Genomic DNA, 21,407 nt, shown 5'->3' with positions numbered 1-21,407 from the left:
TTTTAATCTGCTTATTTTGAAATATTTTTTATCCTTTACTTTCATTTTCAAAAGTTAAGTCTGTTTATGGTTGGTGAAGGTGAAAAACTAACTCTTGATTTATTTCAGTGAAAGAAGATTGATCCGTGGGGCGATTACTAAGAACATGTGGGTCAAACTGGGCTGTAGAAATTTAACTGGTTGTGAGCATTTTCTCACAAAGTGTTGTTACACCACTTAACTGTAGTAATTAGCTGTAATTGAATGCAATAACTGCAGAAGCCACTTACTCCCCACCAGAATTTAACTGCTTTCTGCTTATTTGTCTATGTACTACCACATATTATGAGTTGAAACCATTGAGAATACATATGTGACCAAAGAGTAATGAGGTGGATTTTTATGTATCTGCTGTGAGCATGGTCTCATTACTTCATAATCAGCCTTGTGTATGGGCGTGGCTGAAAGGACCCATGGAGGAGTCCAGCTGTTAAATGACTTGGAGATTTATGACTATTACCAGTCAACAAACATCTGAGTGGTCCCTAAGTCTTAAGAGTGGAGGAAAAGGTGGTACATAGTCTTGCTTTTTATTTTGGTTTGGTTTTACATCTACCACGATACATCCTAGAAGACTCAAAAGTAATGGTACTTTGCATATGTTATTATTTCCCTTTTATTCCTTCCCTCTCTGCTGCCACTTTTCCTCCACCCCTTTACCTTTCCTTCTCTCTGTTGGTCAGTAGGTTTGGTAATGATAGTTGTAGTCTGTGGTAGCAGTGGCATATAGTGTGAAGCTACATATCTAATAATGTTACATGTAATCATGTTTCCAAAAAAGAATAGATAACACTTTCCTTACTATCACAGTCCTTTTAGGCACACTGTAAACTTTGGTTTGTGGTTCCTGAATTTATTGCCAAGTGTTTTCAAACGGACTGCTGTCTTTTGGTTTATGTTTACCCAGTATTGTTATTTTGTTGTTCCTTATGGCTATACCTCTTCAATTCACATTTCCTTTGTGCTGCATTTTGTGGTGTGTACTCTGATAAAATTTCATCTGCTGCCACACCACTTGTGTTTTATCAGTTCATCTCATTTAAACCCATTAAAATATTTATTCACCTGTCTTAACATATGTCATAGTTTAAGTTGTATATTAGCTAGTAGCCTGAAGCAGCTCTTCTGTGCTGGTTGACTAGCTCTGGTTTTATTCCTCAGTGTTTAGCATGAGGGGTTTGAGGTGCAAGCCAACCATGATTATTCCTGCAAGTCTAAGAAAAAACTGTAAAATGCTGTGTATGTGTATGTGTGTATATATATATACACACACATACATGTATATACATGCATATATATCAATGTAATTTTCTGCTTCTTGAATATAGAACTTGATAAACATTCAGATTTCTGTGTTCAAAAAGAATCTTGAATTTCTTAATGAAATTCTCTAGGGAAAATTAAGGTACATGATTTTGACCTTCATACTTATTTTGCAGTATATTAAATAATTAGAATCAAGGATTTTTAAGAGCTGGAAGAGTTACTCACTAAAGAGAACTGAGGCCAGGGGATGAAATAACCTGCTCTATTAGTCAGCTTTTCATTATTACAATGAAATGCCTGAGGCAAAGAATCTCGTAAAACAAAAATGTTTATTTGGCTCATAGTTCTGGAGGTTTAATTCCAAGATTCTGCAGCTCCATTGGTTTGGTGTTGGTGAAGGTTGCAGAGGCAATAGTGTGCGTTCTTAGAAGGATCTTATGACCAAGAAGCAGAGAGAGCAGCTGGGCCCAACTCAGGTTTTTATAGCTAGTCTGCTTGTCAGAACCTTCCAAGGACACAACTCCAGTGGCCTAAGGACCTCTCTCACAAGGCTCACTCCTAAATATCATAATTGAATTAAATTCGCCCTCTTAGTGCCATTAGCTTATGACTTTGGGATTTAAAGTATGCATTTGGAAGCCAAATGATGTTGAAACTATAGCTTCTGCCTTGGTCAATCTTGTAACTATGGCAGGGCAGGAAGAAAATTCAAGACTTTTTTAGTCCTCAGCCTCTCGCTTTTCAGCCACATTTATTTTAGGTCTAAGAAATAGTCTGAGTGCCTAGTTACATACATGCTTTCAGAAAATGGCCGGAATCTATTATATTATTATTAGGAGTATATACAAAATCAGTATATACATACAACATAAAGATTTCAGTATTATTCACTATTTGTAATTCTGATGTTTTACCCAGTGCATGTTCTAGGTTTCACTTTACGGGCCTAAAGTTACATTTTGACCCAGGGTTATGTATTCAGATTCTCTCAGGAAGCCTTATATAGTATTGTATCTTATGTAGAAAGACAGTGGTGAGGATCTTCCAGTCGGTGGAAACATACCACAATAATTACATGAAGTATATAGTGTTAAAACAAAAAAGCAAACATACCTGTTTGATTTTGCTAATTGAGGTGTCCTTGTTATTATGTCATTTCTACTTAATTATGTTGTTTTGAATAGAAAAAAATAAAAATTTTAACTTTTGAAATACTATTTAAAAGAATGTAAATTATACTGATCTGTGTTGCCGTATACAGTGTATACTTTAAAGGTCTTGCAGTTATCTAAACCTAACACCTGTGATATTGTGCAACTTGGCATGTATAAAAATAATTATGTAATATTTCAAATGCCATATTTTAAACTATGTCTTTATGAAATATTACAGAAATGTATAAGGTAAAAAATAGAAGATTAGAAATCTATATTATAGCAACATTAAGGAAAAGAGTTCTTTTATGTTTCTCTAATGTAATATGCTTCCAGAAGTTTAACTGGTTGTTTTCGTTCCTTCCAAATTCTTTCAGATTTTTCAATTTCAAGTTATAATTGAAATATTCAGATTTATTTTTTAAAAGTATAATTAAAATTAAGTACCCTGAATTATCCAAATAAAGTAGTTGATTTTCATCATGTATTAACTATATATTTTAGAAAAAAATCATTATTTTAACATCCTTAGAATTTTTTTTAGAATGTTTACTGCCCTTTTTTATACCAATCCTCAAAATTTATAGACAGTAGAAATTAAGGATTGGTAATGCATAGCTTGAGTTATTTCTTCTTGCAGGTCAAAGGCCAAAACAGAACATTATCAGGGATTTTTCCCCTAAAATTAATAAATAGACAGGGGCAAATTGTGTGGCATATTGGTTACAGCTGCTGCACGCAATGAACATGGTCCCTGATTCCTGTTCCAGCTGCTCCACTTTTGATCCAGCTCCCTGCTAATGGCCTGGAAAAAGCAGTGGAAGATGGCCCAAGTGTTTGATCCCATACCACCCACATGGGAGATAAAGCTCCTGTCCCAGCCCTGGCTGTTAACAATCTTATGGGAAGTGAACCAAGGGGTGGAAGATCTCCATCTGTCTCCTCTCTTTCTGTAACCCTTTCAAATAAATAAACATCTAAAAGATAAAGCAGGGAATGAGTTTGAACTCTGGGAGTGAGTACAACTTGATTATTCTTTGATTAAGTAAGGGAAGGCTTCTCTGAGTCTGTCTTTTCTGTAAGTTGAAGAATTTAGATGATCTGGTATCTAAAGGTTCCAAATTCTGTGAAATATGTAGATTTGGGGAGAAAATTAAAACCATTCTAACATGAAGTTTGGCTATCTGAATTACCAGATAATAAGAAATTTTCTTCAGATAAAATATGTAGCTGATAATAGTTTGGAAGCAAAGATTAGGAAAGCAAATGTTTTGAAAGAAATTCTTTGAGAAATAAAGGGTTAGAGGTCCTGGCATTAAACTTTCTTGGTCAGTTCTACTCTTTGCCTGTTACATAGGCTAAGTGGCATACAGAGATAACATGAGCTGTTCTTTGTGGTACGCCATGTGTATGTTTTCCATTGATAAAGATGACCCTTAGTAAAACACTTAAAAGTTTATTAACATTTTCACTTTTCCACTATATCCTTCTCTTTTTATCCTGAGTTGTAAGAGAATAACACCTAATGATGTTATCTTTTAATTGTTAAAATACATACTTTATTTATGTTTTAAAATATATTTCTAAGATATTATTAAAAGCTTTACTCTTCTGACTTCTACATAGACCTACATAGGAGAAAAGTTTATGTAAAGGAAATTTGCTTTTAATTTGTTTGTTCAAAATGTAATTGCTTTAGAATTCCCAAGTCTCAGACTATTAAAAGTTAATTCTAATCTAGCTGTACATATATATGTATATGTATATGTAGTCATCTGACATTTACCATACATTAATAGCACATATACTTAGTTTTCATTACGAGTTCTTGTAATGTGCTATTCGTGAAGTGTATCAACCATTGATACCATTCTTTCTAGATTACCTGAAAATTAGCTACCTTAGTTTTATCAGATTTACTTACGTTTTCATTTATTCTGAAATTTATTAAAACTCTTTGTTATTGGTTTTATTTTTTATCTCCAAGCGATATTCAATTAATAGGTATGGTGACCATAGTTCCCAATCAAAAAAATGAAATTTGATCTAAGAAATGACCTTTTTTATTGATGAATAATAACATAAGATGTCAAACACATATTTATCATTTAATGAAGTACCTTTATTGAAAAAATATAAATTTGCTGTGTTTCTGATTTTTTTCTAAAATGCCTTTTCTCTTGTTTCTAAACTTTTTTCTGAAGTTGTGTTCTAGTCTCAGGGTTACTTTAATTCATGGGAATTTTCATATATCCAGAAATGAGTAACTTTCCACCATGGTAAAAGTTTTGTCTGTTGATTATCTTATAGTGTTGAAAATATAAATTATATTTGTCACCATTCAAATAATCATTGATTAATTACATAGAATTCTGTGTATGTGTTTATATACACTTTAAGAAAGAGCCATAAACTTTTTGCATTATCTTCATGCTCTGATACCTATGGAACTAGTTCCAAATAGGATTGTGAATCAAAAAAAAAATGTGTAGGCTCTCATTATGGCATATTCTGATTACAGATTTTTGTATATCTTAAGCCAACACTGTTGGCTGTATATGTAAGTTTTATCTAAGAGACAACTAAGTCTTAGAGAACCCTAGGCAAAATAATTTTTAGAAAAAACAAAGACAGGAAAGCTTTAAAATTCTAGTGGAGAAAGATGAGGGAATTGTAGACTTCCCCAACTTAGGCAAGTTGGAATCTTTTTCTGTTAAACAGAAGGGATGGAGAGAAAAATCTCGTAGTATTAATGGCAGTTGGAATTTATAGCAGGTGTGAAGTTCTAATTGCCAAAAATATCTTATGCTTTGAGAACATATGATCTGTGTATAGGTATTTCTTCATTTATTGAGAACTGTTTCTTAAACATTAGCTAGCCAGATACTCACTAAGTGGTAGGTATATAGATGGATTAAATAGACATGGTCCCTGCCCTTGTAAGGTTTACTATGAATTAGCCATTATCTTTCTGTTTTTTTTTACCTTTATTTATATTTCACAAAGAGCTGTATGTTTGATTTTCATATTACAGTAGTGAAGTGTCTGCATTAATTTGTCTTCTGACTTTCTAATGTGTCAGCAATACCATTTTTAAATGTCTTTATTAATCTTAAAGAAGAAAGTGCCACTTTCTTTATGTGACTCTCCACAATATTTCCTGTGCCTTAAATGTCAATGGTTGTGAGACTAGCTTGTAGTTTTGCTCTGTAGATTTTATGCCATTGTCTATTTTCACCATATGCTTTCAGTGTCAAAGCAGCAAAGAGTTGTACTGAAGATGCCTTGTTGTGTTTTTTACCATGTAAAAAGATTTTTTCCAACCATAGCATAACAGGATGTTGAATGACAGAGGTAATGTTTTTTTTCTGCCATAAAGGCATAATTTCCACAGCAGGAATTATGCATATTTGTATGTTGGGAAAAGAGTGTATTTTTTATCATCTCCATGTTGAAAGTCCATGTGGCATGAGGAAATCTTTTCCCTTGTTTTTATTTTTGTTGTTGTTGATGTTGTTGCTGTCAATTTTTTTTTAAATCCATATCTTCACTCAAGTGAAAAATATTTGCAATTGGAAAGTACTCAAGTTAAACATTTATAAATAGAGCTTGCTTAGTTTTTTATCATTAGTGAAATTTTTCATCTAAATGTTGATTCACTGCACTATGGAAAACACAGTCTTTGATTGTTTTTAATTATTCATTGTTTTTAATTCTCCAAAGTGTAATGTTTCTATCTTTAAGGAGTAGTAGACTATGGTTTTTGTGAGGTATGTGTATGTCAGTTATTGAAAATCGTGCTGTGTGTGCGCTCTCATGGTGTTTTTGAAGTCATGATTTTTATTTTATCTCCTTTAAAATGATAACATAATAATTCTTTTTTTAATAATTAAACTAATTTAGTAAATTCAAGATGGAGGCGCTTTCCTACTGATTATGCTTCCACCTCAGAAGATGAATTTGGATCAAACCGTAATTCCCCTAAACATACCCGTCTACGTACTTCTCCAGCCCTGAAAACCACTCGCTTGCAGAGCGCTGGATCAGCAATGCCTACTAGTTCTTCATTCAAGCACCGGATTAAAGAACAGGAAGACTACATCCGAGATTGGACTGCTCATCGAGAAGAAATAGCCAGGTTGGTTTCAAGGAGTTAAATTTAAGACATGAAAATTTGTCATCATTTCAAATTAGTGACGAAGTTTAATTTTTTATTTATTTGTTTTTTCTTTTTTAATAATAGTGCTTACAACATTTTGTGGAGTTCATTTATTTTAGTTTCCCCGCCCCCTTGTAAAATATCTAGTAGAGAAGCTAATGAGTAAGCTTAACTTTTGAAAGGTAGTCAGTATCCGCTCTACTTAATTCAGAACACCACAGGCAAATTACTGATTATTTTCCTTTTAATTTCCAGAGAGGTAATAATGTACTTACAGAGATACATTGCTAATATTCTCTGGGGGGATTAGAGTAGGCAGACTTTTCACTCATGCTTTTAGGAGTTAAGTTAGTTCAACCCTTTATGAAATAAATTAAAACATGCTTATTTTGACTCTTAAATAAACCTGTTTTTTACTTGTTATGTTTAGATTATGTACAGAAAGTAAATTCATGCTTCAAATGTGATTTTTAATTTATAACTTACTGTAGCTGAACAATGAATAGAAGGTGTAGTTAAAACAGAAGGTTTTTTGTTTAAAGTTTATATGACGTTAACTTGTACTATAGTATACCATCTGTCACTTCAGTATTTTCACCACATACATGTTAAATTATTTTCACTTTTACTTGCAGACCCTAATCTTTCTGCAACCTTAGTAAGGAACCTATATATAGTTGTCTGTAAATGCTTTAAAAAACTGACAGCAAGTTTTTACTGTAATTGAATGGTGTTTATCTTTTGTTTGTTGACTTCTGTGAATTGTGCTTTTTCTGCCTCATTTAATGTTTAGATATTTTTGTTTTTAATGACTATTTACATGTAATTTCTCTTATTCTTGGAGAACATGCCCCTCTTATTGCATGCTGCTTAAAACATTTTTGCTTTACCATACAAATAGCTTTTGATGAGACTAGTTTTTGAAGCATTTTAATCCAGTTGTCTTAGAGAAACTAAAGTACTTTGAAAGGTTCAGAGAAAATGGAATTGATGGATAAACTGCAAAATTTTTTGAAAACCCGCATAGTTTTTTCATAATACACATTTTCTGTGAACTTTTTGAATACCTCTCATGTACTTTTGGATCCGTGGATCTTTGTGAACCCACAAAATGCTTGTAGACAGAAGATCTGGATATATTTTTGTTCTTCTGGGCACAGCTGGTGACAGCAGGTCTTGCTTTGTTTCATCATTTATTCCCCTTTCAGTGGAGGAGACATCAGTGGCACAAGGTCAAGCGGTGCCTTGGGCACCTAGATTGTGTTTGGGGGCATCACAGAATTCATGGAAAATTCACATTATCTTCCATTTTTATTCTTCAGCGAACTTTTTAAAGCCCCCTGGTATGTCTGTCTGCACTCAAGAGGTCTCCTATCTTGGGCTTCTGGGCCAAACCCACTTCCTTTTTCCCAAATAGAAAAGAGTTATACTACAAAGGGAAGAAAGGATTAGGAGCTGAACATTATATTTTCACTTGGTTCCATTTGTTGCACACATGACATTACTATTAGCTCTGTGTATGTTGTTGAAGGTCAGGCTATTTAATCTCTTACTAATTTTCATGCTTTTTCCTCCTAGTTTGTCAGTGGTGCTGTGCTAATAAAACTTACCTTTTGGACTTAAATTTTTCAAAGTGTATTCTTCAGGCATATATCTCAGAGAACTGATTGTTGTTTTGTTTTTATGGAGAATAAAAAGAGGGGAGGATGGAAAGATAGAGAAAGTATAGAAGAAAAGAAAGTTAATGTTGATGTTTAAAGTTCTTTCAGAGCAGTGTCATTTGCTTAACATGAGAAAATTTATTTTCAAGGGTCCAGGACTCACAGACTATTCAAATGTCAGAAATAATTTTACTTCTTTAAATGGGCTACTACTGACAACTTAAGACTCATATGCTGAGAGCAATTTTATTGAAGAGTAATAGCTAAGGATACTTTATTTGAAAAGTATAATAATGAATTTTTGTTAACTACAGGAATGTTTTATGCTTTCACATGTTCATTTTCTTCCTTTTTTTTTTTAAAGATTTGTTTATTTATCTGAAAGAGTTAACAGGGAAAAAGAGAGATCTTCCATCAGCTAGTTCACTCCCCAGATGGCCACAACAGCTGGGGTTGGGCCAGGCTGAAGTCAGGAGCTTCTTCCAGGTCTCTCACATGGGTGTAGGGACCCAAACACTTGGGCTGTCATCAGCTGCTTTCCCAGGCACATTTACAGGAATCTGGATTGGCAGTGGAGCAGCTGGGATTCAAACTGGCACCCATATGGGGTGCTGGCGTTGCAGGCAGCAGCTTTACCCCTATGCCACAGTGCTGGCATATTCATTTTCTTTCAAATTTAGGGCTCTTTAGCTTGACCGGCACTTTGTTAATGTGTCCATAGTAATTATTTCTCTACATTTAAGTTTAAAGCAGAAGAACAGTTCAGAATATAAAGTAAATAAGCAACATTACTGTAGTTGGTATGTCAATTTGAAGAGGAAACTTTTCTTCAGGGTTCTGCTGATAGAAGTGCTTTGGTAATTCCTGCCTCAGTTTTTCTATTATAATATTGATAAAAGATTTCCTTCCAGTAGTGGTTTGATAGGAGTTTTACAAATATTAAGGTAAACAGAACTATAGAACCACCTTTACACATGACCAAATAAAATATATGTAGTACAAAATTTATGTTTGAAGACTTAAAAATTCCTATTTGAATCAGAAGGCACTTGAGATTCATTATCATACATGTCATTATATCATTAAATGATATATTTTAGAAAGGGGTTCTGGTTAACAATTTTTTCCAGGGGATAAAAGGCAGTTTATTCTGAGTATAAGAGTACTTCAAGAAGCTCATGTAAAATAAATAGAGTAAGTTTATTTTTGTGTAGAAAAATTTGGAAATCCATGTGAAGGAAGGAAGCCAAGGTATGTGTAACTGGTGTAGGTCAAGGTGCTATAATAGAGGTTTCAAAAATAAAAAAAAAGGCATGAAGCTTGCAGCAGCATTGGTGTCTCTGGCAGGCCGAAGGGAGGCTGTGGTGGCCCTGTGGCAGGCTCCACTCTCACCTGCAGTAACCATTGAAGTCTAGTGGCTGCTGGCCCCCATGCGGCACGCAGCTGCTGTTGCTGTCCTTTTACAGGGGCAAGGAGGGGGTGTATGGCTGCAGGTCACATGGTCAATGACAGGTGGGACCAAGCTCTGCGCTGCCACTTGGCTGGGTTCCCAATATGCAGCTGGCCGAGAGGTAGACTCTGGCCTGGGCTCTTCTGCCCAGGTGTTTGCGGCTGTCCATGGTGTTCCGCAGAGCCAGAGGCCCTGGGCTGACCACTCAGTGTCTCAGGTGAAGTCCAGCCCCTGATGGGATGTGAGATTGTGGGCAGGTCAGCCCTGGTCTTTAGCCTGGGTTTCCACATCTGTGAAATGGCAGTCAGGACTGGAGATCTGGGAGGCCATTCCAAGTCTATGGTGTGGTATCTCCAGACATGTTCACGTCGTAGCTGCTGGTAGGCGGCATAGCTTGAAGTCAATGGCCCAGAATGTCTCTGCCAGTGGGGAGTCTTCTTTAAGGAATACTCAGAGGCTGGGATGAGCACGCCACTGCACCAGATCTCTGCCATTCCATCCCAGGATGCTCGCTCTGCTCACATCTGCAGAAATAAGACCAAATAAAAGGAGGAGGAGGAACAGAATGAGAAGATTTTGGGATATTCCATCAGTCATTCAAGCAACAATTCTCAGGCTTTGAGGCCTCCATCAGCCTTCTCTTGCACCTCTTCATGCCATCCAACCAGGATTGTGAAGGAGAAGTTGAGAGCCCTTTGACAACACCCTGCCACTGCACTGGAAGCCTCCTCTTCATGCACCAGGCCTGCCTGCTGTGGTGGATCAAGATCTCTGACGGATGGTGCTGCGAACTCAGCAAGTATGAGTTCTTCATAGAGACCAGGCTGAATCCTTTGAGGAAGTGAGAGAAACTGCAGAAGACCGCCAGCGAATGCAAGGTGATCTTGTGCTCGGTGACGTGCCATGTTATTGCCATCACCTGTATAGTGTGTTCCTCGTATGTGCTCATTGACTGCATCAGTGGGATCATCAGGTAGGGACAGCTCACAGAAATCTTAGAGTGGCCGCTTTGGACTAAATCAGTGCTTGTGGCCATCAGCTTAACCATGGGACTTTTTTTTTTTTTTTTTTTTTTTTTTTGACAGCAGAGTGGACAGTGAGAGAGACAGAGAGAAAGGTCTTCCTTTTCCGTTGGTTCGCCCCCCAATGGCTGCTATGGCCGGCACGCTGTGCTGATCCGAAGCCAGGAGCCAGATGCTTCTCCTGGTCTCCCATGCAGGTGCAGGGCCCAAGCACTTGGGCCATCCTCCACTGCCTTCCATGGGACTTCTTTTAACATATATTCAGTGTAAAGTATATGTACAATTATGGAAGAAACTCAAGGCTTATGATAGAGTGATCTGTTTTCAGAATTGCTCAGGAACAAGCAAAAAGAATATTTTTGAAAAATCTGCACTAATAAAGCTCAACGTGGACAAAAAAAATGGAAGTAGAACCTGTCTCTCCCACCTAAACTCTTTTTGCACAGAGCCTGAAGACACTGGAGTAGAAGTCGTTAACATCAGACTATGGATGCTGAGGGTATAGTCCTTCTGTACATCTGTGAAGACCTGAAGGATATTGTTTATTGCCAATCGTGTACCTTTCTTATGTCCTTTAATGGCATAGACTGGGCAGGTGACTATTTTTAGAGGCTTCTCTTTTTCTGACTCCTCTTGGGTGACTGTCCTTGGAAGTCCTCCCCCTGCCAAGCTGCTCTATGGGAAGGGGAGATGCAGGACCCTGTGCAGCTGTGCTGGGGACTTGGCTGAGTTTGCTGTGGTGTTGAGCAGCAAAGTGATGCACTAGCATGCCAACCCTGTGACAGGCCTCACACAGCTGGCCCTTCCCACGTTGGGAATGCCCAACCATGGAAGAGGGTCCCTGTGCACTAAGGAGAGCTGGGAAGGTGGGATGGCACAGCTGCTCCAGACTCCAGACACAAGCTCCTTCTGCCCTCTGCTGATGTGGCCACATGAGCTGTCTCGGGACAGGCCTGGCATTCTGTGTCTGGTGAACAGCATTTTACAAGAGAATCTTTGTGTTGTGATATATGTGTCCAGTGGAATTGACACTTAACATTGTATTTAGAAATCTTCCCTATTTTGCCCTTGCTATCATTATACGTCCTAGTAGATCTACAACCTTTTTTGTCTTACCTGTTCCAAGAAGTGAGACTCCTGCTTGGAGTCCGTGAGACTTGTAACTTGACGATAGGACATGCAGATCTAAGGCTTTTCACAGATTGCATGGGGAGAATGGACGCTAAGCAGCTGTTAGAGGATAAGTCCTGTAGTTTTGAACCGGTTCTCTGACAAGTCCTTATCTCAGAAACCTGCTCCTTTTTTTTTTTTTTTTTGTCAACACTGAGAAAAGAAGGTTCTGAGATCTAAGTGGGAGGGAAGGAAGTTAGCAATTGGAAGAGAACTGGATATTTAGAAATGCTTCCCACACTGACTACACTGAAGGAGCAGATGCATGCATCTGTCTGGAGTATGTGCTGTGGGTGCTCCCACACCTGCTTACTTGCCTGCCAGCTTCTGTGTGGGGAGGCTCTGTGGAAATATGGTTGAGGGCTGAGGGCCAAGGGGCAGTCTCTGGAATGAGAGACAGGTGACATCACTCCCTAGCCCCATGCACACCCATCATCACTGTAACTGTACTGAACAGCGGCCTTAGCCTCATTTTTGGTCTGTTCTGTCATCACAGATAACCTCATGTACCATTTTTCATAAAACATTGAAACCAAAAGTATTACCATCACATGACCTTTTCCTTGAAAAGCTCTGCTTAAAATGTGGTTTTAAAACCAGTTTCATGGTGGCAGGCAAATAATCAACCCTAGGAGAGGATAAGGGGCTAGCCACAGAGGAGCAGACCAGCCACCAGCATCTGCAATGCCTCCCAGGATGTGGGGTGAGGTGCCTGGGGGTCCCGGCCTGTGCCTCTTTGAGCCAGAGTTGCCCTATCTGTTCTGTTAGAGGACAAAGCAAACCCAAGGCAATGTCTTTGCCTTTGGAGTAGGAGCCCTGGCCTCCTTTTAAAAGCCAGCAGGAGGCAGAAAGGTGTCCAAGCTCAGGGCCAGGGTTCGTGGAGCAGGCCTTGTCCTTGCTGTGGGGTCACAGGTCCTGGTCTGTACAGCTGCCATGCAGGGACCTTCCCCTGGCCAAGCAGGTGCTGTCCAGCTGCTGCTGACACCCGAGGCCAGCTGCCCCCTGTCTCCAAGACTGTAGCTCACATCTGTGTCCACTGTGCCCCCAAGTGCAATTATCCACGGCCCTTCTCAGCCTGGGAACATCAGGCAGCTACAGACTTGTCCACTTTGGGGAGCTGGCTCCCAGGGCAGCCCTGCCATGGCCCTTGGGACTGGTTTTGTACACTTCTCCCTGCTATCTCCAATAGCGAATGAGTGGTGAAGTGACGACCACAATGGATTTTTTAAAGTGTGCATCCCTATCCCCTGAAACAACCACGAAGCAACTTCCTTTAACTTGGACACAGGTATAAGCTACATATAGTCTTGGAGACCTTGGGTGTTTAACTTGGAAAGCTCCGAGACTTAGCGAGGGAGGTGTGCTTCGGTGGTGATAGCCATGGATATCCCTCCCAGTGGGTCTGGCACCTGGTTCGAGTGAGATGCGTCCAGAACCATGTTTGACTCCTACGCCCAGCCAGATGCTCCCCTGAAGGCCTGACTCCACTTCATTCCCTCTGCCATCTGCGTGTTTTCCCTCCTGACCACCCCTTTGGCTTTCTGTTCATCTGCAGGTCTAGCTCAGCGTCTGATCCTTTAGACCCTTCCACCTGCCTGGGACTCACTTGCCAAGAGGCAGAAGCAGGGGCACCCTCTGGCATCAGCAGGTCTGCCTCTGCCCCTTTGGATTGCCTGCACTCATCTGCCAGCTGGCTTTTGAGGGGCCTGTTTCCCCTGCATTTGGCGCCTGGCTTTCATGGGAGAATAGCTTTGGGCTGAGCCATATGGAAACCTGGGAAGAGGTCTCAGGGCCAGGAAGATTGGTGCTTGCAGGCTGGGAGAGCCGTATGAGGGGTGTCACCAGCCAGCCCACTCTGACATGGGCTCCTGACAGTGGCTACCTGTTGGGGCCTTAAGCCTGAGGCTGACCACTGACCAACAAGGGCCAGTACAGACACTCCCTGACAAGGGAGAGGTAAGGTCGATGGGTCAAACACACGGCAAGCACCCGTGAGTTCTGTCGAAGCAGGAACACTTTATTGAGGAAGTGTACAGGCTTATAAAGCTTACAAAAGACATGCGCAGTAGGGGAGCCAGTCAGTGAAAAGGTCATGCAGGCATGGGTGGACCACACACAGGGGCATCTTAAGCAAAGTTTAGGGATCATGCACTGTCCATGTGTCTGGAACTAAAGTGGACCTAACCCTGCCGGTGGTCTGACCTTAGGTAGCTTAACTGCAGCAGCCGCAGACATGCCCCTCGAACATCCACCAGGTGCCATATTGTAATGGAGATTTTAGGCAATGCCCAACAGCTACCAGCAGCAGGCTGATTTCTGTGCTCAAGTTTATTGCCAGACTTCCTTGAAAACCCTGTGAAAAGTCTCTCCCTATACCAGGCCTCTGATGCCTCTCCTTTTCTTTGTCCTCTCTTACTGTCTTCACCTGTGTAGGCCTGGTTTCCAAACCTGTGGGTATGCCTCATTTGGCCATAGGCCTGCAGGCCCCAGCAGGCAGCTGGGCAGATTCAGGAGGCTCAGGAACTACCCGTAGGGCTGGGGTGGTGGGCTGCAGGGCTGAGGAGGGCTGCACTGCCCACCAAGGTAAGGATCCTCCATGTGATGGGTGTGACTGCCTCAAACACATTTCAAATTCTTCCCCCTTGAATTGGGTCTGAAAAGCACAATTTCCGTCTCCAGTCCAGAGACAGACAAACGTACGGAAATGAGCATTTAACTTGATCAAGTTGTGCACCTGATTAGTGTACAGCTCAATGAAGCACTTAAAGCAAGTTGATTTATTATAGAAACCAAATTTACACTGGCATATGTGGCATAGTTTCTAAAAGGCACTTCACATTTGAAATTTTTCTTATTAGTTTCTTAGGTAATGTAAATATCTAGTTTTGTATTCTTTTGTGTACGTTCACTGTGTTTCAGTGTTACCACTCTAGTCATTTTCTGCAGGGAGAGCTGTCTGTGCAGTACATGATGGTGCCTAACTGCAGCAATAAAGCTGGTCTTTGCAGAGGAAAACATAATGTATGAAATTTTGCACAGATACGAGATAGAAAAGCATATAGTTAATGGGTGACCAAACTGAAGATAGGGCAAAGCTGTCTAAATAATGGCTGAGTGCCAGCTAAGGAGTGCATGTATTATTTTATGTGCTTTGAAGATGTTTTTGAACAGAACAGTAACATCATATCTGTATTAAAGGATGATAACTGTGAAGATGTTGTATAGAATTGTGTGTATGAGAGAGTTTATAGAGAGATTGTGGTGATCTGTTTCAAAAGTTAATGTGCAAGATACGGAAGACCTGAGAAAAGATAGTGTTAATGAAGGCACAAATAAATGAGAGATGTGGAAGTGTTACAGCTGACAGCATTGAATGTTTGCCATAATGGTAATGCAGAATTTAAAATGATCCCATGGTTGACCAACTGAGAGATTGTTAAGAGTAGGGAACAGAAAAGGCAAGGAGGAATAAAAGAGGCTGTATCTTAAGCCTGCTGACAGAATGGGAGGCAAACTATGGCTCTGAAGCCTGTGCAGCCAATGAAAGCTAAGAATCATAGTTACAAAGCTCATTCACAGAGAAACAACACTGGAAGCTGTGATAGAGGATACTGTCATCAAGGATTGGTGATTAAACTACAGATACTGCTGATTTATGGAGGCTAACCTAAATTGCAGAGAGGCAGTATAGACAAATGGTCAAGATTATAGACTCTGGAATCATACCATCTAGACTCAAACCCAGTTGTACCACAAGATCTGTGTAACTCTGGAGAAGTTAATTAACTGTTGTAGTGATCTCATCTGTAAAATGGACATCATAGTTTCAACTTACAAGAGTTGGCACTTTTTTTTTTAAAGGTTTTATTTATTTATTTGAGAGGTAGAGTTACAGACAGAGGGAGAGACAGAGAGAAAGGTCTTCCATCTGCTGGTTCAGTCCCCAGATGGCCGCAACGGCTGGAGCTGTGCCAGTCCGAAGCCAGGAGCCAGGTGCTTCTTCCCAGTCTCCCATGCGGGAACAGGGGCCCAAGGACTTGAGCCATCTTCTGCTGCTTTCCCAGGCCATAGCAGAGAACTGGATTGGAAGTGGAGCAGCCGGGACTAGAACTGGTGTCCATATGGTGTGCCGGTGCCGCTGACGGAGGATTAACCTACTGCACCAGCCCCAAGAGTTGACACATTGAAGCTTGTATTTAACCTAGTGATTGACATATAGGGTATGTCAGAAGTTTATAAAATTGTGTTTTATGTAAAAACTGTAAATGGATTTCAAAACCTTAAATCCCATTTTTTTGCAAGTGTGCTTGTACAATAAGCTGTCAGTATAATTAGTTATGTTTAAAGAAGAGTACCAAGAAAACAGTGATATTTGAGTATAACTAGAACTTTAAGATTTCAGAAGTTTTCTGTGTCTCTCATAAATTTAGATTTATGAGAATCCAGATATAACTGAGTTTCAGAATCAACATTAAGTTCCAACAATTTAGAAAATATTCCCTCAGCCGGCTCTGTGGCACAGCAGGTTAATCCTCTGCCTGCAGTGCCGGCATCCCATATGGGCGCTATTTCTAGTCCCGGCTGTTCCTCTTGCGATACAGCTCTCTATGGCCTGGGAGAGCAGCAGAAGATGGCCCAGGCGCTTGGGCCCCTGCACCCACGTGGGAGACCTGGAAGAAGCTCCTGGCTTCGGATTGGCACAGCTCTGGTCATTGTAGCCACCTAGGAAGTGAGCCAATGAAAGGAAGACTTTTCTCTCTGTCTCTCCCTCTCTGTGTCTGTAACTCTGTCACTCAAATAAATAAATAAAATCTTTAAAAAAAAAAAAGAAAATATTCCCTGAGGCTTACCTTATTTGTTGCTAGGAGTCCTAACTAAGATTTTGTCTAAGTTTTCAGTGCAAACTCATTACTTCAAAATAATTTTGTCCTATTGGCCCAAGTAAAGTCCCTGACATTTTTTAGATAAAAGGCTTTTATTAAGTATTTTACACATATTTTTGTTAATGGAATTCAAATAAAAGGAATACTGATCAAATGTATTTGAAAATATTTCAGAATAGAGCTGTAGTTTATAATTTTCAAGCCTAATATATTTATAGTCAAAGTTCTGAATATGTTATCATCTTAACAATAATAAGAACCAATTCCTGTGATGTGTGTGTGCGTGTGTGCGTGTGTGTGTGTGTGTTGTTTTGGTTTTTGGTAGGAGCCAATTAAATTTAGTGGCCAGATTTAAATAGTTTGGGTTTCCTTATAGTCTATAAAGTACCAATATGAGGCTTTTCTATGTATTGCATTTATTTTAGTAAACAATTATACTATAGTTGGGGGTGTGGCTGCATGTGTGCTTTGAGAATACTGAAGTGTCTTTTGTTTTAGAGGAAATACTATGAAGAAAAAAATACTTTGTCAAGGAGTAAGATATATCTGCTAAATCAGTTTTAAACCTAACTTATTGGTTTATAATAACCTAAAGTTTAGCCATGACTGGGTTCTGTTATTTTGTTGGGCTAGATCAGATCCAAATAGCAAGAGTAAGGGATTAAAACAAACCTTCAAGCTCAGAGGACAGTTATTCCTCCATATCTCTATCACATATCTCTGTCACTATCCCTTCATCTTCAGCTTTTCCCTGGGGTGTCTTTCTCTACTTCTCTGCCAGCACTCTGGCTGTCTGAAACATTCCTCATTGAATAAGGACTGTCAGGTGACAGCCCACCAATTAGTTAGTCTTTCTGGTGGAAATGGCATGGATTTGCTAAGACTTTCAAAGTTACCATTTTACCATGACCTCTCTATTTGTGGTTTCCTTGATGTATGTAAAACATTAATAAGTCTAATTTTAAGACTGTCCCCACATTTTGCCAAATATAACTTATCTGTGCTGCTAAGCTAGTAACTATATTTAATTTCATTGACAATAATGAGAGGTACCTTTATCTAAAAAAATAAATGATTTCCTGCCCCTTTTGGTGGACAGAAGTAAACTCTATATTCTTTCTAAAAACTCCACTGCCCTGTTTGGGCCACTGAATAAATTGTTCTTATTGTCCAAGAACAGCTTTTTTTTAATATTCTGTCTTTGTTATCATTTTTTAAAAGATTGATTTATTTATCTGAAAGGCAGAGTTATACAGAGAGGCAGAGGCAGAGAGAGAGGGAGAGAGAGAGAGGTCTTCCATTCACTGGTTCACTCCCCAGATGGCCGCAACGGCTGGAGCTGTGCCCAAACAAAGCCAGGAGCCAGGAGCTTCTTCCAGGTCTCCCATGATGGTGCATGGGCCCAAGCACTTGGGCCATCTTCTGCTGCTTTTCCAAGCCATCAGCAGGAAACTTGATAGGAAGTGGAGCAGCTCGGACACGAATAGGGACCCATATGGGACGAGGGTGCCATAGGCGGATGCTTAACCTACTGTGCTACAGCACCAGCCCCTTCGTTAAGGTTTTGTAATATTGAATGAAACTGTCACTAGAATCTATCACAAAGGAAGAGGAAGATCTTTCCTTTTGAGTAGGAATCTTTTTTTGTGAATGTTTGGTGTAGTTGGAATTTTGGTTAAATATATGAGTTAATCTTTTAAGCATCTTGAGGCCTAACCTTATTCTGATTCTTGTTGTATTATCAGAACATGGAATCATCTACCACTATGTTGTCAATGCCAAATGAAAGTTTTGGAATATAAATAGTGCCTAGGTTCTCTGTTAACTTACAATCTCCATTTCATTTAGGATTTTCTTTAATATCCTGTTATAACTCAATATTGGTAGTCCCTGAATATTTTAAATTCCTGATTCCAAATTTAGATTTTTAAATAAAACTCTAAAATTTTTTTGGTTACCTTACACCATTTTTATCTAGCTACAATTAATTTTCTATCTGGAAAAAGAAAATATGAGAAATCATGTGTCTGTTATAAAATTATACAGTTATAAAACATTTCAAGGATCCATTTATGGATTATTCTTGCTTGTTTATATTCAACCTTCATATGTTAGTCTTATTTACTTATTTATTTATTCATTTACTTATTACTTTAGCTCATTTTAATTTTTTAAAGACTTATTTTATTTGAAAGGTAGAGTTACAAAGAGAGGTTTTATTTATTTATTTATTTACTTATTTATTTGAAAGTCAGAGGTATTGAGAGAGAAGGAAGGGCACAGAGAGGAAAATCTTTCATCAGCTGGTTCACTCCCCAAATGACTTCAGTGACCGGGGCTGGGCAGGCTGAAGCCAGGAGCCGGGTGCTTCTTCTGGCTTTCCCACATGGTGCAAGGGCCCAGGGACTTGGGCCTTCTGCTGCTTTCCCAAGCACGTTGGGCCAACTTCCGCTTTCCCAGGCCCATGAGCAGGGAACGGGATGGGAAGTAGAGCAGCCGGGACTTGAACTAACGCCCAAATGGGATGCTGGTACTGCAGGCAGCAGCTTAACTGCTGTACCACAACACTGGCCCCCTTTACCTCATTTTAAGATTCAGGGTTTAAAATGTGGAATTCATGCTGAACCACATTTCTTTGAATATTTAACTGAATTTATTAGGATCTGCTTAACCTGTTTGTGGTGGTAACATGTCTCCTGTATTAAAGTCTTATCAAGAACTGAAGATGGACATGTGACTTCATAACAATCCAAAGATCTCATTAAAACTGTGTGCTTTCTAATGCAAAAGGAAGAAGAGATCCAGTTAAGTAGCAGAGTAGTAATATAAACGTGCTTATGTTTATTGCTTTTTTTTTTAAAAAAGATTTATTTATGTATTTGAAGGCAGGGTTACAGAGAGACAGTGGCAGAGAGAGAGATCTTCCATCTGCTGGTTTACTCCCCAAATGGCCAGAGCTAGGCCAATCTGAAACCAGGAGCCAGGAGCTTCCTTCTGGGTCTCCCATGTGGGTGCAGGGTCCCAAGGACCTGGCCCTTCTTCTGCTGCTTTCCCAAGTGCATCAGCAGGGAGCTGGATTGGAAGTGGAGCAGCCAGGACTCAGTTGATGGCTTTACCGGCTACACCACAGCACTAGCCCCACATTTACTGCTTTTAACAGCTGAGAAAAATCTCAAAACCAGAAGTTTTTTGGGTGTATAATTATGAGATTTAAAAACCAAATAGATGTTTTAGAATTGCACCTTTATGACATTGAAGCCACATCTGGGTACTTATTTTTGTACTATTAAGAATTGTGGGTGTGTGTATAGTGTAGTAAGAAGAAAACTGTATCTTGTTTGTAGACAGGGCATTTTCAAGTATCTTTGGTCTTATTAAGCATTCATACTTTGTGGCTAATGATTTAAAATTCATTATTTCTCATCTTCATCTTGAAACGAGGTTAACAACAGTTCTTCATTGATTGGAGAACATGTAGACTACGCCCTCAACTATAGATGATGACAAAGTTGAAAAACTTACATGTTCTGTTTTACAGTTCCAGCTGCCAGCAAAGAGATAACTTTTTAACTTGAGTCTTATCCTGTCTTTATCTGATATCTTAAAAGTAAGTTTTTTCCTAAGTTGTTATGAATAATACAAATTTTAAATGAGATATTGGTGAGTCAGTTTGCTAATATTCCATGTTGGTTTTTTTGTTTTTGTTTTTTCTTTCTTCCCATGCCTTGTAAACAATCACTGTACTTGTTATTTTGTTTGAAAAGAAAGATAAAGCTAATCACTGAGAAGCAATAATAATAGGATAAAGCAAGTGGATTAAAATTTGTTTTTACTCTTTACCTAGAATAGAGTTAATCCTCTGTTTATAAAGTTTTTTGTTTGTTTTTAAATATTTATTTATATATTTGAAAGGCAGAGTTAGAGAGAGGCAGAGGCAGAGAGAGAGGGGGGTATTCCACCTGCTGGTTCACTCTCCAGATGGCTGCAATGGCTAGAGCTGAGCTGATCTGAAGCCAGAAGCCAGGAGCCTCTTCCCAGTCTCCCACATGGGTACAGGGACCCAAGGACTTGGGCCATCTGCTGCTGCTTTCCCAGGCCATAGCAGAGAGCTGGATTGGAGGTGGAGCAGCTAGGCTTGAACTGGTGCCCATATTAGATGCTGGCACAGCAGGCTCTACCCGCTAGGCCACAGTGTTGGTCCCTGTGTATAAAGTTAAATGAAAATAGATCTTAATGGAAAACAGGACAGGGAACAGGAAAGGGAAGAGGAGGAGAGGTAAGAGAGAAAGTGAGAAAGCGAGTACAGTGGGAAGAATTACTATGTTCCTAGTGTTATATTTATGAAATACATGCAAATAAATAAATAGATGAAATCAATGAAAAAACAACAACAAAACTTGTTTTTAGGGGCTGGCATTGTGGCATAGCAGATAAAGCTGCCGCCTGTGACTCCAGCATCCCATACAGGCGCCTATTCATGTTCCGGCTGCTCCACTTACACTCTGGCTCCCTGATAATAACCTGGAAAAAGCAGTGGACAATGGTCTATGTACTTGGGCACCTGACAACCTTGTGAGAGACCCTAAAGAAGCTCCTGTCATTG

General features: G+C 39.4%; 1 protein-coding gene and 1 pseudogene across 1 annotated transcript in view; both read left to right on the top strand.

The window, feature by feature from the left end:
• Window positions 1-21,407, top strand: part of CEP170 (centrosomal protein 170) — a 149,628-nt gene that overhangs the window by 101,361 nt on the left and 26,860 nt on the right. Inside the window, 1 exon segment of the mRNA XM_051820776.3 lies at window positions 6,363-6,597. Within this exon segment, the coding sequence (XP_051676736.1) occupies window positions 6,363-6,597 (235 nt within the window).
• On the top strand, window positions 10,060-11,381 carry LOC103351014 (E3 ubiquitin-protein ligase MARCHF8-like; annotated as a pseudogene).

Source organism: Oryctolagus cuniculus, chromosome 13 (assembly GCF_051225735.1).
Source record: "Oryctolagus cuniculus isolate XC-2025 breed Fujian yellow rabbit chromosome 13, ASM5122573v1, whole genome shotgun sequence".
Taxonomy (NCBI): Eukaryota; Metazoa; Chordata; class Mammalia; order Lagomorpha; family Leporidae; genus Oryctolagus; species Oryctolagus cuniculus.
The sequence above is the reverse complement of the archived record's forward strand: the minus strand, read 5'-3'. Positions and strand labels throughout refer to the sequence as shown.